The 18,270-nt window shown below is 47.4% G+C and overlaps 1 protein-coding gene across 4 annotated transcripts in view; it reads left to right on the forward strand.

Moving 5' to 3' along the window:
- Positions 1-17,131, forward strand: part of TMEM104 (transmembrane protein 104) — a 44,258-nt gene extending 27,127 nt beyond the window's left edge. For all 4 annotated transcript variants that reach the window (XM_058852538.1, XM_058852536.1, XM_058852539.1 and 1 more), the window contains exons 9-10: positions 1,741-1,834; positions 13,587-17,131. In XM_058852538.1, the coding sequence (XP_058708521.1) occupies positions 1,741-1,834; positions 13,587-14,347 (855 nt within the window). In that variant the 3' untranslated portion in view covers positions 14,348-17,131. The remainder of the gene's footprint in view (positions 1-1,740; positions 1,835-13,586) is intronic.
- The last annotated feature ends 1,139 nt before the right edge of the window (positions 17,132-18,270 follow it).

Raw genomic sequence — 18,270 nt, forward strand, 5'->3', positions numbered from 1 at the left:
ATGCTTCCTGTCCTTTTTATTTTAATCTGAGCAGTAAAAGTAAGAGTCAGTGTAAGCAATGGTCTCTGATCAGAATATATCCCCACCAAGCAACGTGTCAAACCAAGGGTTCTCTCCCCTGCTCCCCTTCTGGGTTTACTTTTGTCACCTGAGAATTTTTGTGATGCGAGGCATTTCCAATTTGCCTTGCAGATATTCTGAAACTGTCTCAAAAAAGGTTTCTTGGGGTTGTGCTAGTCTTAAAATAGCTTGGATTCTGTTCTGTCCTGACTCTGTTGAGGCTGACAGAGACCTTGAGGCTTGGCAAACCTGCCCCTTTGAGTCCCAGTTCTTCATTTCTGGTGACACCTTTTCTTGTGCTGCTTTAAGAAGTCATGGAAAAGAGCAATGTGTAAATATTAATGTTGAATATTTGTCTTTAAAAATCTCTTTGGGATGCTCTACAAACCTATGCTGTGTGTGCTGTGGCTTTCTAAGCTTTGCCTGTTTGCAGCGTTTGAACCTGTTAGTGTATCACTAGCTGGTGCCATCCCATGGAGGACAGGCATGGCTCTCTTCTCTAACGCCCATTTAGTCTACTTCTCACTCAAAGTAGCTTCTTTCAGTCTATGTTCAGACTGCAGCCAAGGTCTGTTTCTTACAGTGAAGCCTTTTCTCTCTGGGGTAGATAAGGCTCAAGTGCTGCTTAGTGCCTGAACAGAGGTGACAGTGCCACACAGGATGTGTCACCTCTGGGCATGGGCTGATAGCATGATTGCCTTGAGTGCTCTAGGAGGTGCTAGAAGAAACTCTCATAGGAAGCTGTACAGTCCAGATTCTTAGGATGGATCTTTGTTGGATGTATTTTGCAGCCCAGCTGGAAGAGATGCAACAGACTGGTGCTGCAGTGTACCCCAATTTAATTTGCCCCATCCCTGGAAGTATTCAAGGCCAGATTGGACAGGGCTTTGAGCAACCTGATCTAGAGGAAGGTCTAGAACAAGATCATCTTCAAGGTCCCTTCCAACCCAAACCATTCTGTAATTCTGTGAAACGCTGGTCTCTTAACAGACATCCAAGAGGGCAGTGAGGAAGTTCTTCATTGAAAAGCCTTTACTTTCCAGACTGAATTAAGATCTCTCTTATGAGTGTCTGATGACTTTTTTTCTCACTTTGCACAGGTTTTCAGCTTTCAAGAGCTGAACTGTTACACTGTAGCTTCCCACTGTCAGTTTTTACATGTATAAAAAACCCTCTATGTTTTACACTGGTGCCTTAAAGCATGGAGGAAAAAAGCTCTAGGCAGAGCTCATCCATTGCTGTTGAGCCTGGGATATCCCGAAGCCACCCCATCAATGTTAATGGAAGCAGACTGGTGAGGGCTATTGCTATTCATACCTAAACTGGGAATGTACTTGGGCAAAGAGGCCACAGTTTAATATTTAATGTTCTGTAAGGCTGCACTGAGAGCTTTTACTGAAATGTGTCAGTAAAGGAGTGCTGTTGCAGTGATAGCAAACGGCTGAGAGCCAAGAGGATCCTGAGCTCCACTTCTGCCCGAGGCATGTCCTCTGATACCCAACAGCTTACTTGACCCCATGTCTCAGCCAACTTAGCTGTAAAATTAAGCAACAAAGAAAGCTTCATGACAAACAGACATGTCTAGAGGTAAAATTTCAATGCAAGCTTTGTTCTTCTGATAAATTCATCTTGCCGGCAGAATTTCTGGTTTTTAATCTGTGATTTTTGTTGTCCTTTCAGGCAGCATTCACGCTCCTCCTGGGTCCTTTCACCTTCTTCAATGTGCAGAAGACCAAGTATCTTCAAATCATGACGTCCCTCATGAGATGGATAGGTGAGTCTTGGCAGAGGCTCGGCCACCTCTTTACCATTGATGGAACCTGAGTCACGCCGCTGACGCTTCTCTTTGGCAAGATCTTATTTGGAAGCAAGTGCTTGTCAAAACAACCTCTTTGAGGACAATTGTGCAGGCCTAATAAATCTTTGAGGAGAAAGGTTTTAGTCTAGGATGAAATTTCTGATTAAAACTAAACAAATTGTTCTCAGTCAGACATGACATGGTAAATGAGGTTTTAGTCTCATTTGTATGAGGGGCATAAGAGGTTTGGCGGTTTCCTGTCTGGGTCCTTGCAGTGATACCCACCAGTTGGAAGTTTCTCATTCTCACAGAATATGCACAATAGACTTTGGACAATCTTTGTTTTGATCTGAGAGGAAAAGGCATTTCTGTCAGACTTTCCACCCTTAGTTTTATCATCTGCTTGCATTTATTTTCCTCTGTTTTTCTTTATGGTAGGATGTGCTCCATTGAAAACCCCCAAACCAGGAAGTCCTGCTCCCAGGGGTTCTTTCCAAAATATTGCCAAGAACTTCTGTTAAGACAGATCAGTCCCTGAAGGGGAAAATAAGACATTACTCTTTTTTTTTTTTTTCCCCAATGCCTTTGTCATTCAAAGATGCAGCTGCCTCATACCTGGCTTGTGTGTAAATGCCCTTAAAGGCTGAGAGGTGTGTGTGGGTTGTGCAGATTTATGTTCATGTTTGTCTATTTTTGTGTCACCTAGACAGAGTGACTGATACTCAGGGCTAATAAAGAGCATTTCTGCAGGTTAATGACCAGCATTTCTGCAGGTTAACAGTCTCCTGGTGTGTTAATCCAGACCATTCAAACATAACTCTGTTTATACCTATCACTGGAATAAGAAGAAAAGCTGCTTCTCTAACTATTTTCCATTACACACATACTCTTGACCTGTCTGCAATTGGGTATTGTCTCTTCTCTGTGAATTCATCCTTATTGGAGGTGGCTGGCAGTCACTGCGGAGAAGTAGAGATCCTCTACTTCTCTTCTGTTCTACAGAATTCCTGAGATGGGGTTAAGCAGTTGACACTCAGGAAAATTAAGTTGGATTTTAAGCTCTCAAGTCTCAGATGTTGAATAGTTTGAGTTAATAAATCCTGACTTTGGATGGTGTGAAAATCCTCAATGCCTGTTTTTCTCCTTTGTTGTCTGAGCACATGAAAGGTTTGAAAGCCCCCCCATTCTTCAGAGAAAGAGGTTATCTCATTAAGGGGTACTAAAGGAAATGAAGAAGTTTTGCATGGGGTTTTTTTGTTGGTCTTTCTTTTCTTTTTCTTTAAAAGAGTGATCTCTGCTCAGCTGACTGGCCTGATTCCAATCTCCCTGCCTCCTCTTTCCTGGTAAAGACATCAGTCAGACCTCATCCTGTCTCTGTGACAGTCTGATGCCTGCCTTATCTGCCATTGCTTTCCCTTTAGCCAGCTCCTTCCAGTATGAGGATTGCTAAACCTTGGCACGATGGCAGAACTGTTCCTTTCTTTCATGGCTTGATGGAGAGGTATAAAGGCAGTGTTTGGAAAAGTGTAGGGGAAATTCATGCTTTAGCCTGATTGATTCCTGCATCAGCACACTGGGGAACAGCTGCCCCAGATAATGATAGTTAATGACCCTGACAGCACCTCAGTGGCTACTTAGAAGAACAGATTCCATATGTGTACAATGAGGGATAGATTTATTGGGAAAGACAATTTGTCAAAAAGCCATGTGATGCAGGGAGCAGAGAAAAGCTCTTGCTGCAGATCCTAGGGTGAGGATCAATCCCCTACTGCTGAGATTTGTCAAGCTGGCTTCTCCCATGTCCTCACATCACTGCTGTCCCCTCCTCCAAAAGCAGGGCTGTGAGTTAACACAGGTTGGTGTTTAGAGAGCTTAGATCCTAAAGAATGGTCTTGGGTAATGTTTTATGGTCTTCTGGACTTTCCCTGCCTGCATGCCAATGGCCAGATGTGAACTCTTTGTCCTGGTATGAACTGTGCTTTTCCTTCACCTTCCTTGGTTTTAGCCGTGTGGTGCTGAGGGTGGTTCTGCAAAGCATTCTGAGCAGTAGAGCAACACTGCAGCTTCCTGCCTACCTGTTTATGTGTGGAGGAAAGAAAACCTTCCCATGTGGACAGTGGCTTGCTTATCCAGCTTACCTGTGCTCATTGGCTCGGTGTGGATGGGAATCTGACCCATGCTTTGCATCATGATTTGAAAAAATCAAGCCTCCTGAGCTGGGAGGTCAATAAAGACTTTGTGCCTCCCACAGGACCCACAACAGACCCTTCTTCCCAGCCCGGTGGAAAGTCCCTGGATTTCAGAGCAGAAGAGGCTGATGTAAAGCAGCACTGCCCCAGGTGTACTGGTGATTCAGATGATAGCAGCTGAGAGGATGGTTCTTGGCAGCAGAGAGAGCTAGCTGTGTGTGAAGGTCATTTCTGCTGGTGTTTGCAACAGTGTCAGCCTTGCCTTTGAAAGTTGCTTTCCATCTTTCTCCTGATCTAAGTGATAATCAGATGTCACCAGCCTCTTCCAGAGCCTTGTGCTCATCACAAGCAGCACATTGGCTATTAAAGCCTACAGCAGTTTCATTCCACACCTCACAGATAAAAAAAAATTCATTCTCTCTCTGAAAAATAGGCTTAAAGACTGGGATCTGAGCTGGAAATTAAAAATGGGCCAGTTCAAAGAATGTGGAGATGTTCCAAGGATCAGCCCTTTATCTGGCGTCCTCCCAGGATAAGGGACTAAGCCAGGACAGGCACCTCTGAAGCCTATAAAATGAGAAAGCTGAAGGGGGAGCTCACAAGCTCAAGTGTTGTGCTGCCTGAGAGCCCAGACAGTGGGTCCTCCTTGTCTGGGCCTGTTGATCATGGACAGCTCATCTGGAAAGAAGGCTGGCATGGCAAGACACTTCCCTGCCAGGATTGATTGGAGCACAGAGGGTGGATCTGTGTCTCCAGGTGGAGTGGGGCTGGTGGCAGAGGAACCGAGGAACTGAGCTGTTGCCAGTCGTCTGAAGAGTAGCAGCTTACACACTTGGCTGCAGAACTGATTGTCACTTGGCATTGGTGAGTGCCAGTGGTTAAATTCAGTGCAGCAGTTGGTGCTTGAACTGCTGGCCTTATCCTTGCTTAGAGATCTCTGTACTCCAGGAGCTGGCAGATGAGTAAGGCTTTGCCTACCTGAGTTCTCATCCCTTTCCCAATGCAGAAGCTCTTCAGACTGCTTTGTCAGCCTTTTGCAGGTACCTAATCTGCCTTGGGAGATGGAGCAGAGGTACCCTAAGGGGTGCAACAGGGAGCCTGCCTGCTGTGCTTCCCTGGAGAAAGGGCCAGTGAACCAGTGAAAAATCATTTGGTTTAAATCCTGGCAATGGTTCCTGCAGTGAAGCCTTGTTTTGATTTGTGGTTAGAACCGTGTTGGCTCACCCAGCTTTGGGGCCATGTGAGTACAAATTGTTCCTATGGGGTGAGGAGGGTCCTTCCCCAAAGTGCAAGTCCTGCCTTCCTTTCAGCTCTCTTCCACCTCAGCCTTGGGAAAGTGTAGAGCTGTCATTAGGTCAATTCAATTCCTTTACCAGTTTTGGAGCCTGTTTCCAGGCCTTTTACAAAGTTATTGGATCAGGGCTTCTTGCAGAAGGCTGAAGCCATCAATAAATGTAGAGCTGTTGGTATTTCCAATTCTGCTGTTTGGATTTCAGACACTTTTTTTTTTTTTTTTTTTTTCCTGGAGGGTTTAAATCTATGGGGAAGATGGATTGCTCTCTAAAGAGAGTTGCTTATCTAGCTGGTTTTTTCCCCCTCTCATTTCTTCAATCCTGATCATGTGAGTGCTGTTAGGGGTGAGCTGCTGAAGGGCACAGCTCAACAAGAGGGACTGAGCCAGGCAAATCCCATGCACCTCTCACAGGAGAGGGGATACAGCTCACTGGGGCACAGCCCTACCTCTTCATTATTGGATTATATGGGATAATAACTGTCTAGCAGCATCATGGGATAGGATATGGATTAGGAAAGATAACAAAAGGACAGCGCTTGGTGGAGCTGAGCAGCAAACACTGACTATTGTGTATTAAGCAGCTAACCCGATTAATTGCAGCCTGTTGCAGCCCAAGATGTCCAGCTCTGTAGGTGAGGACTGCTGGCTCTAAAGACATTGGTAGTGTGATTATTGCTGCTGTCTTTAAATTGTCTCTGCCAAATGTTCCCAGACAGCTCCCACGTGGGGCCTGTGCTCTGTGTGCTGCTCATGATGCTGTATTGTAGTTATTAGAAAGTATTGTATTTTAATGAAGAGATAGTTTATAGAGTAATAAACTTCTGGGTTTGGTTGAACAGGCTCAGTTCCCTCTCCCTGTTGGATCACACCACATCTATTCAAGTAAATGCAGCCCTTGAGACAGAACCTTCCCAACCCTGTCCAAACAATGATCTCACAATTACATTCTCAGGAGTAAAATCTCTACCCCAGCTCTTTTCCCTGTCCAATAAGATGGAGGGAAAGAAGACAAGAATTGCTGGGAAGTCTATGTCAAACCCTTATTTTCTCCATCCCATCCCCTTCCAGGCTACTTGGTAGAAGGTTTCTGGGGCAGAAACTAGGAAAGGGCTGTCCAGAGCATGCTAGTGGGGCTGACTTTCTTTATCTTATGGTTTCTCAGGTAGTTCTGCTCTTTCCATCAGAGCCCTGCTGTTTACAGCACTGCTCTGCAGAGAACTGGTCTCAGACCATCTCACCTTGCGAGCAGACTCAGGTAACTGTCACTGCCATCCTTAGCAGCAGAACTACCTGTGCTGCAGAAACCTGGAGTCACTGTGCTACATCCCTTCAGGTGCTGAGACTGACAGTTACAGAGGAGGCTGATTTAGGAGGTGGTCACAGTTATCTGAAGTCCTGAATTTCCAGTCTCCTGCTGAGAAATTAGTCTGCCAGTGCCCACAGTCCTCAAGGTAGGTGGCCTCTTTTCACATCAGAAATTGAGCTTTCTGCAAATAGCTTAAGGAGGGATCATTGTGATCTCTGCCCCTCTCCTTTCACACTGCAGGGCATACAGGAGGATGAGGGAATTGGACTGTAAATCAGGACACTGTTGCATGTTCATTCTGACAAGCTGCTTCAACAAAGTTACTTCATGTTCTTATATCCCTTTTGGAGCAGATGAAGCTGCTGCCAGAGCCCAGGGTAAATAATTCACTAAGAGAAGTGAATATATTTATGAAGAGTTAGTTAAAATGCTGTGCTTCTGTCATGCCTGCTTTTGGAATTGTCGGCTGAGGAGCTCATTTCAGTGCTGTTTGTGGGGGGCAGTGGGGTGAAGCAATGCCTGTATAAGAGAAGGAGCCTTGTGAGCTTCAGACACAGATGGAGAGTGATTTGCAGTACTGGACAGGACCACTGAGATCCTGCCTGAGGAGCTGATGCTCCTGAAGAGAGCACTTTTTTCAGGTAGCAGGAGACACTGAAGGGTCTGAGAGCTGAAGAAGGGGAGTTGGAAATGTAAGGGCCCATTCAACCCTGCAGAAGGGTCTGGATGACAGTGCTCACAGAGGTTTTCAGAGTGGGGCTGTGGCATGAAGAGCTGTTTTCTGTTCAGAGTGGATGTTGGCAGAACAAGATGATAAAAAACTTTGCTGTGCAGGGCCCAAGGCAGGATGGGCAGGATGTGGCTGAGTCTGCAGAGCACCTGGATTTCACGGGACATGCACGCTCTGCAGCCAGTGCTTTCCAAAGCATGCACAGCCATAGTTCAGGCTCACATTGACACCAAAGTGTGTCTTATTCCCTTCTCTCAGAAGAGTAAATTCTGACATAGACAAAGAAGTGACTGTCAGAGCTGATAGGCCAAGCCAGCAGCAGAGCTGAGAACAGAGTCCTGGTCGCAGAGGTTTTATAGTTCTTCTGCCGAAGGTGACTGGCAGAGAGAGTACCATAAACTACGTGGGTAATTTTCCATCAGAAGCAAACAAGCCTTGCTGGCTGCTCTTTCCTTCTCATATGTTGAGAAAAAACATCTGTGATAAATGCCCAAGTGCAGGGCCATTTTTCCCCTGTGAACTGTTGCTGGTGTGCAGATGTCTGTGGGACCAGCTGATGTGAGCTGAGATGGGGTAGCTATGCTGGTTTCATGACAGCCATTGTTACCACATTTGGGGAAGCTACTTGTAAATCTTGGTTATGGTGTTGCAAGCCTGATGAAGAAAAGCAGGGAAAATATTCCCTTAGAGCAGAGAAGCTCCACTGAACTTTGGGTTGCCAAAAAGTCCTGGTAGTACTTGTTTAATGGAATTTCCCTTTGTGGAGAAAAGGAGCTCCACCTGGCCCAAGGCAGCAGTATCTGAGTTGACTGCAGCAGGAACAAGCCAGGCCTGGGGGAATGGAGGTGCTTGAGAGGCTTTTTTTTGCCTTCTTGGTGAGTTGTGTCACACTTCTGTGTATGAGCAACAGTCCCCTGCCATGTGGACCCTGCCTCAGGCTTTGGGGTAGGGAGGGTAACACTTTCTGGGCAAGTCCCTGCTCTCCATTAGAGGAAGGAGCCACAGTGATGTTCCATAACTTTTGCTCATACCTTTCTTCTGGGAAGTAATTTCCCTCCTCTTTTCCTTCTGATGTTTCTCTCCAGAGAATTGCTGTCTTCTATGAACGTATCCATCTTGTTTCCACACAGTCTCTGCACTCATAAATCCTTCATCTTCCTAGAGATGGTGTTTTAGGCTCTGTCATTGTCAAATCTGATCCTTAACTACTCCAGCTCCCACATCTAATGGAGCAAACCTGGTTTTCATGTTACCTCTTTACTGTCAATTCATATAGAAACCCCCTCTGAAGGCTGGAGGATTTAATCAGTTGCTGCTCTGGAATTTGTGGAGGACTGAAGGTCATGAACAAGTGGCAGGATATAGCTTCTGCAAGAGAAACCGGCTAAATGAGTTTTAAATTTAAAAATCAATGTCTTAATTTCAGATACTTTGTTCTGCCAGCATGTTGGACTCCAGCTGTGCTTTAATACTTCAAATGCTACAGGATCCAAAATGCCTGGTGGTTCCAGAGTTGCAGTGGGCTCTTCAGCTTGCTCACATCACTGCTGGAGGGCAGCAGGCAGCTGGCTCTGAGAAGGGGCACTAACATCCTAGAAAGACATCAGCAGGGAAGTAGACAGCACAAGTGTCAGGTGGAGATGCAGAAGGTAGCACTGACTTGACATGTTCCTGGGCCATTCAGTGTGTACAGAGCAGATGCTCCTGTTTTTATGCCCTTTCTATGAAGGAGCTGCCTAATCTTAAACTAAATGAGATCTGTTTCTCTGTTTAAGAGTGGCCTGCTGTGTTTTGACTTGATATAGGATTGAGGTGGGAAGAAATCTTCCCCTTTCTAAAGAAACTGGGTTTAGGAAGCTCCTGAAAACATCTTCCTCTTGGAATCCATCATGCTGCTTAATGTATGAAAAGGGAAGCAAATGGTGTGTGTTGGGACAGGGTGATCCATTATCATTATTTCCTGGCATATTGATTCTCTGCTTGGACAGGAAAGCTCTGTCACACTGTCAGCCAGTGGTGACTGATGGCCCTGCCACAAACATGTCATGGCACCAGCTCAGACAAATGGCTGGGGGGTAGGGGAGCAGCCAGGCATGGGGTGGCTTCAGACCACTGCCATCCCTGAAAAGGGTGGCAGGCAGGCATGGTGATGTTCTTTCCAGGCTTTCATTGTAAAGGGAGGAATGGGAGTAGGGACAGGGCTGGAGAAGATGTGAACTTCTCACAAGTACCATGTCTTGCAAGGATGCAGAGAGGGGTTAAACCAGAAACTCATTCTGAGCATTGCTTCTTGCAGGAACCTACCATGACAAGGGAAAAAAATGTGTTTGAGGCTTGGACTTATTTTCTTTTCTGCAGTAGCCTTTCTGCAGAGAGATGAAGCTCATGTACAAACACCATTTTTCATTTACAGAGGTGTTTTCTCCAACTCTGTAAAATGATCCTTAAGCTCAGAATGGCTAAATTATCTTCACTGCTTCTCTGCAGCTCTGTTATGTTTCTATCAAAATGCACAAAAATGTATTTCTTAATATCCCCAGACTCCCATATTTCCCAAACTGTACTACTTTGGACATCAGCTCATCCATATTCATCCTTACTTCACCTGCAAGAACCAGAGCAGAACTGCCCTCTCTGAATCAGTGTCGGAGTCAAGCAGGAGAGGCAGCAGTAGCTGACTGCAAAGGTTTGCTTTATCTGAGAAGAACATTTGTTCCTCAAATAGTGAAGGAAGCAAAGAGAAGCAGTTGGATGGTTGGAATGAGATTCATCACAAGTTTTCCTTTATGGCATAGCCCCTCTTTTATTTTTTTCCTCAGTCTTACTTAGATCCTTCACTAGAGATGATGCTCAAACATCTAGAGCAGAGAAGATGAGACAAGAAGTGGCCCTTGTGCCTTGCTGACTGCCAAATCTGTGGTGTGGGGGCTTGGAGTGGGTTGTACACTGTGGAAAAATCAGGACAAGCAAAACCCTTGATTTATAAAAAACAAAGTTTAAAGCAAATTTTTCATGTTACCAACTAACAATCCATAGTGCCATCACTGTTGACCTTGCTTTGTGGCTCTGGGTACTGTTGATCATGGTCTGAGGGTGTTTCATCCCTAGAACACGTTGCTTGTGTCCTCTGTTCTGTGTGGAGAGGAACACGTCAAGGGTTTTTTGTGAATTCATGTCTTCCTTCACCAGGATCCTTGTGGTGAAAGAACACTGTTGGACAGCTGATGTGACAACAGTAGGTGACATGAAATAGTGTCGTGTGACTGCCTTCAGCCTGCTGTCCTGAGTAGGGGATGTGAGTGGGAGCTTTGTGTGTGCCTGAGGATCCTGTGCTGCCTCTTTTCTGCTCAAAGCTGCCTGTCCATCAGCCTGTCATCTTCTTTTCATTTTGACTTATCATCCAAACCATATCTAGGTTTCAGAGTTTCGTTTTTTGGCTCGCCTTCTCTCAGGGACAGAGAGATAAATTTGACAGGCAAGTGTTTTAGCTCACCACTTCCAGGAGGGAGGAATTCTTCTGCCTCAGGGACTGAGAGAAAACAACCATGGGGCAGGGCTTTTGTTGTCCTTTCTGAGGCTGGAATTGTGCAGGGGAGGTATCCAGTTTACCCAGCACCATTTCTCTCAAGGATCTAGCATCTGCAGAGCATCAGTTCTAAGGCAGGGGAAACAGAGCTTGCCTTGTTGGAAGCAAAACTAGTTTGGATCTTAGTATTGGATCCTCACTCCTTGTAATTTTAATAAATTTCTGAAATGCATATTTAATGAAAAACAAATGTATTAAATTCTAGTTGCTTAAGCCAAAGGCCGTCCATCATTTATGGAATCCACAAGAATTCTGTTCCTTCAGTGTTCCCTGCCAGAAAAGCACATGTCAGGGCAGAGGAGAGTCTGTGGGAGATGCTTCAAGGATGGGGTTCCTGCCTGAAAGTTCCCCTGACCTGGTCCTGTTGGCACTGCTGCAGAAAGCAGGGTTTTGAGCCAATGGTGAGAGTGGGCTTGGGGGATGGAAATAGGTCACTCATTACTCTGTTGAGCAGAGCATGAGGAGATTCACTGTCAGTGTGCAGGGGAAGAGGTGTGAGACTCCTGAGTCACAGCCCACATACAGGACCAGCTCAGGATGGGGCTGCAGAGCCTGACCACCTCTCCCAGGCAAGAAGGAAAGGAACAGTCTCAGCACATTTCCAGAGCTGCCCAACCTGCTTTGCCTTATTACTCAGGGCATCTTTTCCTCTTCCTTGTAGCCGGTGCAGCCCCAGGGAGTGCAGCCATGTCACATCACCTGGAACACAGCTCTTTCTGGGTCTCTTGCTGAGCAGATATGGCTGGCAAGCATCTCTTCTCCAGGGAGCACTGGGGGAAGCACAACAACTGTACCCCTGTTCACAGTGCCCCTCACCTGCTGGGCTTGAGTGAAGGCAGGGGGAATTGCACACTCCCAGAGCAATGAGTTGCCTTCCATGAGCAGCTCTCCGTGACTGCCCTTGGGGGAGGAAATAGAGCCTAGCACTCCCAAAATGACCTGGCCTTGTGGTACCGTGAGGGAATGGATCTGCTGCTGTCAGTGTGGTGTTTGGGAAGGGCTGGTAGATGTGCTCTGTCACTTAAAAACAGTTGGAAGCGAGAGGTTTTCTGAGGTAGGACAGGATGGAATGCAGCATGTGGCTTAGGAAGGGTTCAGCATAGAGCTGGTGTTTGCTGCAGGAGAATGTGAATTTCTGAGAGAGGGTTTTGGAGAGTGCTGGGGGTGTACAGGAGAAAGTGTTCAGGAAGGTTAATCTGCTCTTGCTGGGCACAAGAGAAGCAGCATTCACTAATTGGTCTGTAACTATTTTCCCTAGTCCCATTCCTGGCAGGGTTTCCCATCTCCAGCCACATGTTGTGGGGAGCAGGGCTGGGCACAGAGTAAGCCCCATGGTGAGCCTGCCCAGCTCCTAGCACTGGTGCCAGCCTCCTCCTATGAACCTGAACTGTGCTCTGCTCTGTTTAATTCCTCTGGATTTATATTAATGACATTGGTAGTTTTCTGTAGTAGTTGTCTCAGCATTTTGTTGATTTTTTCATTACCTGATAATTCATGGCTCTGTTCCTGTGCCTCAGACTGGTGCAAGGACAGCTCTGTGCAAGCCACAGTGGCCCACCCATTGCAGCACCAGACTGTAAATCTCACTGCTTGCTGCCCTGCCAGGCAGGTCCTTTTCTACCCATTACTTGTTAACTCCAGCAGCTGATGATCATCTTTTCCAAGTTGATGCAATTTTTGTGACTCCAGAATTAGTTTTCGGCTGCTTTTATATGCCATGCTAGGAATGAGAGTCTCACAGTAACTGCTCTGGCTCAAATTTCCACCCCCAGAGTAATAAGGGCATTAGCCCAATCTCCTCAATTCATTTTTTCCCTGGCACGTTGTTATTTGTAATAAGCTTTGTAAAATGTTGTTAAGCTTTTTCCTGACAAAAGTAAAGGGTAGACGAGCAGACTTTTTGTCTAGAAACCATGAATTTTAATAGCAGTCTTTCAGTGCTGCTTTAGTCCCTTCCAGACTGGCTTCTACACCCTGGGATTAGCTACAGACAGCCTGTTCCTCCTGCTCAGGAAATGGCTGGCTAGTTCTTGCTCTATCATGCTTGACAGATCCCAGGGACAGGAAAGCTCGCTAGTAGCCGCTGCTCCTGTGCACATAGGGGAGGTCTTGAAAACCACAGTCCACTTGGAAATGTGCAGGAATATTGCTGGAGTTGACTGGAGCCAAGTCAGAGCTCAAACATCTCACAGCCTTTTTGAAATTAAGATGCTTAACCAGTGTGTATGTGGCAAAACGTCTCACATGGATGTGAGAAGCATCCATGGACCAAAACCCTTGAGGGCTTAGGGTTCACCAGCCATGTCAGCCTTCTGCTTTCTAAGGGCTCAGCACAGCCCTGTGTTCTTGGGGGTGGGAGGGTGAGTCCCTGTGGGAAGAAGACTGGAGGGAGATGCCTGAGCCCATTCCCTTATCTGCTGAGTGGCATTGACAGCAAATCATTATTAATTCCTGTGCACCTCACCTTTTATGTAGCACCCTCAGATAAGGTGGTGCATCAAAGAGATAAGGAGATGCTCTTGCATAGCAGGAGAGAGCTGGTGCCAAGACTGACAGTGCAATGGGAGGAGGTCATGGGGAGTGCAGGCCTGGGCTTGACCTGAGACCTTCTCTCTCTTTCCAGCTTTCATCCTCATGATTATTCTGGCCCTCGTCCGCATCAGCAGAGGCCAAGCTGAAGGTCACCCGTCCATGGCCCAGCTCTCGGGCATCCGGAACCTGTTTGGGGTGTGCGTCTATTCCTTCATGTGCCAGCACTCCCTGCCATCTCTCATCACCCCCATTTCCAAGAAGAAGCACGTCAACAAGCTTGTGCTGCTCGATTACATCCTGATCCTGGCATTCTACAGCCTCCTGTCCTTCACTGCCATTTACTGCTTCCGCAACGACACCCTCATGGACATGTACACGCTCAACTTCACCAACTGTGACATCATCAGCATGGCCTTCATTCGGTACTTCCTGGGCCTCTTCCCTGTCTTCACCATCAGCACCAACTTCCCCATCATCGCAGTGACCCTGCGCAACAACTGGAAGACCCTTTTCCACAGAGAAGGGGGCACCTACCCATGGCTGGTGGATAGGATTGTCTTTCCTGCCATCACGCTGATTCCCCCAGTGCTGGTGGCTTTCTGCACCCATGATCTGGAGTCCTTGGTGGGGATCACGGGAGCCTATGCTGGGAATGGGATCCAGTATCTCATCCCAGCTTTCCTCGCGTACTGCAGTCGGAAAGACACTCAGCTGGTCTTCGGCAGTGGGACTGTGAACAAACACCTCTCCCCTTTCCGGCACAGCTTCTGGATTGTGTTCGTGCTCATTTGGGGTTTCTCTTGCTTCGTGTTTGTGACTGCAAACATTGTCTTGAGTGAATCAAAGCTCTGATGAGGGTTAGCAGCGCACTCCCTCTGGAGCTCCAGAGACTCCAGCATTTCCGCTCCCCCTCTGGAACTGTGCAGTGAGGGGGAGAGGCAGTATGAAGGGAAGTTTCCAGGCTGTTTGGCATGATGACACAGACTTTCTTCACTCCACTTTGGGTGTGGATGGAGTGGACTCAGCCTTGTTACAGTTCTGGTTCTCAGACAAAGCCTTGGCAGCCTGCACCATTTACCAGTGTCCAGCCATTCCTGCCTTTGGCTCTGTCAGAGCAGCACGTTCTCTGTCTGTCCCTCTGTGGTTCTCTGTGTGCTGCAGGTCTCAGCACACAGGAGAGACAACCTTGGCTGTGTCACTAAATGTCAATTCTCCCAAAGGCAGGAATGTGCTGTGCAGAATCCAGCAGGAGTTTGGGATAACTGAGTCTCTTCTTTCTACTGAGACTCCTTCAGACCAACCTCCTGCGCCAACTGAAGGAAAACATAAGGGTGGAAATAGACCTAATTCAGAAGGAAATAATTTTGTGCTGTTACATTTTCTTTTTCTAGAAGCATTATCATGTTTGTGCACATTGCCTGGGATTGGGGGTCTTTTGCTTAGAGCTGGATTTCTCCAGCCTGGAAGTTTACATTCACACTTCCATCCTGTTCTGTGCTAGGGCAGCTCAGTTGGGCAGAACAATGCCCCTCTGCATGCAGGAATACAGCTGTTCCCACTGGAAAGAAAATCAGCCTTGCTTCCCTCAGCACCGGCACATGACTCGATGCTTTTCACCGGCAGAGATGCTTTTCACCCTTCTCCGTTTCTCAGCTTTGCCCGGGGCTGGTACGAGCAGGCAGGCCCTGAGTGCAGCGGCCGGGATCTGTGTGGGCTGGGGAGGTGCTAATTACCCAGTCCTGACACGCGAGAGGCTCCGGCTGTGCACACTGATGCGTTCCCGGCTCCCGTTGGGTAATTAGCCTTGAAACAAGGTGGGTGTTAACTCAGGGGAATGAGCCGGTGCCAGGAGGAAGCGGCTGTGCCCTGGCTCAGCCCTGCCTGCAGCAGCAGAGCTCCCGAAAAAAGGAGTAAACCTTGAAACCCTGCTGGAGCTGGGCTCGAGTTCCCTCTCTTGTCTTTCTGCACAGGGTTAAGGTGGGCTTGGGGCTGCTCCTGCTCTTCTTTCGTAAATGGGCTGCCCCTACCTTAGGCAGCTCTAGGAGAGTCTCTGCTTTTAGGATGACTGTGGTCACTGTAACACCACGCTTTGTCACCGGGTCCTGTGTTCAGAAGCCCTGGGGCACAGATCATACGGGTTTTCCTGACAGAAGGAAGAACTTTAAAAGTTTTCACCTGAACTATTTTAAACTGTCTGTTATCAGAGTAGGTTCAAAGCCAGGTGCATGTCAGATCCTCCTGCCCTCTGCGCTTGCTGCAGTATTAAATGTCATTGCTCACTAAAGCAAGCTTTGAACTGCAGCTCTTTTTAATCAAGCTCTGTTTTCAAGTAGGACTTTCTGGTTTCCATATGACCTGAAGTGCTCCTCCTGGGGGAATATGCAAGTACCTGGAGCTGTATAAAACCACTTCATGGCTTTTAAAGCAAAACCCTGCACCTCTCAAACCTGAGCACTGCCACTGTGTCCTTGCTGAGCTGCCTGGAGAGAATCTGGAGAGACTGTTCATCTTCTCTCCAGCTTGATCTTAAACAGACATTGGCAGCCCCTGCTAGTGAGTTTAAACTTTCAAGTGCTCCTGGGAATCTGATGTGGCATCTTCAGTACCAAATTAAGAAGGTATTTTACAGGTATCTGGTGCTGGTGTCTTGTTTAGGAAGCAGTAGTTTGGAGGGCAGATTCATGGGGCAGCTGAGCTGGGAGCCCCCTGTGTGGGAGCTGGACAGAGCTGGAGGGAGAATTGAATGCTGATGAAATGAGCCTTTGGAAGCTGGAGAGGATGAGGGGGCTGTTCCTCTGCACACATGTGGGTTAATGGAGAGGCTGAGAGCTGTCTGCCCTGAGCTGCCCATGCATTGCAAGGCCCTTGGCTCAGCCCCTGCCCTCCACGTGCCCATTTCAGTCTCTTGCCTTCACATTTCATTGCAGCCAAGCAACAGGGTTCTCTGTTATTTTATCTCCTTTCACTCTCCCTTCCCTTCTCAGGGGGGAGGGAGTCCAGCCTGGCACCCTCTTTCCTGCCATCTCTTATATTTAAAGATGTGCCTTTTCTTCCCTGGCCGTGTGTCCTTCTCTCCTCCTCAACAATATGTGACAGTGACTTCTGAGGGGCTGCACCTTCAAGTGCTGCTTGGATCCAGGTTTTGGATGCAATGGGGTGCTGAGGGCTTGTGTTCCAGCCCCAGCCTTTGCTGTGGTAGCTTACTGGGAAGGACTGTGCTCCCCAAGGAGCATGAGTGCTTCTCAAATAAATAACCATGAATTCCTAGACACCTGCTGTCCTTGCACAGCAGCAAAACAAATATATCCGAGGAATTGGGGTGATTAACAGAAAGAAGCTCTACAGCAGAGAACATTTTTCATATAAAACATAACGTAGCAATGCCTTAAAAATTACTGGAGAAAGCAGGAAGGGGATGGTTCAGTGCAGCCAGCACTGGCTGGGGGGGGATGCTGGGTGACCCCATGGTGCAGGGCACAAGCTCTCTCCTCTCACTCATCATGAATAAGTCTATTTTTATTTGGCCATTATCAGCACTAACAATTCATTATTGCGGATTCGCACATGATACTTTGTCCTAACTGTAATTAGTTTTTTTAAAAATGGGATTAAAACCAATAAAATGCACATTATACATCTGGTTTAGTCTGACTTCTTTTTCCATCCTTTTCTTCCTCGTGCTTAAGCATGGAGCAACCATTCCTGGAGGGAATGGCTGTGATGGATGGGGCTGCAGGCCAAGGAGAAATGGCAAGTGAAGAGGCTAATGGAGACCCTCGCCTCTTCTCTATTAGCCTCCTGCAACTCTGGGTGCTAGCTGCAAACTCAATGAAAACATCTGTACTTTCCCCTTCTCAATTACGGCTCCTTACACTTAAAGCCAAACAAATTGAATTGCTCTGCTGCCTCAGGCTGCAAAAGCAGTTTCTGCCAGCAAATTTATTATCACCATAAAGCGCAGCTTGATTTATGTTAAAATATTAAAGCAGGTCTTTATGATGGAAATAAACACTTTCTGCTGTGATTCTCTCGAAGTACCTCACAAGCAGCAGCAGATTTTGGGGCTTGGGCTGTAAATCTGAGGCCAAACTGGCATCGGGGAGAAATTTAGTCTGTTGCAGCATTTGGAAGAGCAATGGCCAGGGAAAAAAAACTTTGAACCTGAGAAGAAGCTTTAGGCAAAGCTTCACCACCATCAAGGAGTCGCGTGTCCCTGAAGGGATTCAGCTGTTTGAAGGTTTGAGGAATGTGCTCACCAGCCTTTCCCCTGGGTGGATTTGGGCAGCCTGGGAGCTGTCAGTGGCTCAGGGAAGGACCTGCTGCAGGGTCTCAGCTGGGGAAGGTTTTGTGCCATGGCTTTGCCTTGGCAGGAGGCAGGAACCAGGAGGTGGTTGCACCTGCTGCTCCCTCAGGCATCCTTGGGCACAGGCATGTCAACTGTCCCCAGAACCTTTTTGGCCCTGTATATGTCCTGGTTTGTGATTTAACCAGTTCCCCCTGCCCTAACCTGAGTCACCATCTCCCCACAGCAACACCAGCATGTCCTTGCCCACTGGAACCCCTTCCCAGTGGCTGATCTGTGCTGGTCTGCTTTGTTCCCTGTCTCCTCATGAGGATGGGTCTTACAATGCTGAGCAATGGGGCAGTGAAAACAGGACCTGCTGTGGAGATGGCAGAGGTGGGAGGTGGGTCTGGGGGGACACTGCCTGCCCCCAGCAGTGGGGCTGAGCCACAGAGGTGGAAGCCCAGCAGTGGTTCAACTTTATTTCTCTCTG

Source organism: Poecile atricapillus, chromosome 17 (assembly GCF_030490865.1).
Source record: "Poecile atricapillus isolate bPoeAtr1 chromosome 17, bPoeAtr1.hap1, whole genome shotgun sequence".
NCBI classification, from domain to species: Eukaryota; Metazoa; Chordata; class Aves; order Passeriformes; family Paridae; genus Poecile; species Poecile atricapillus.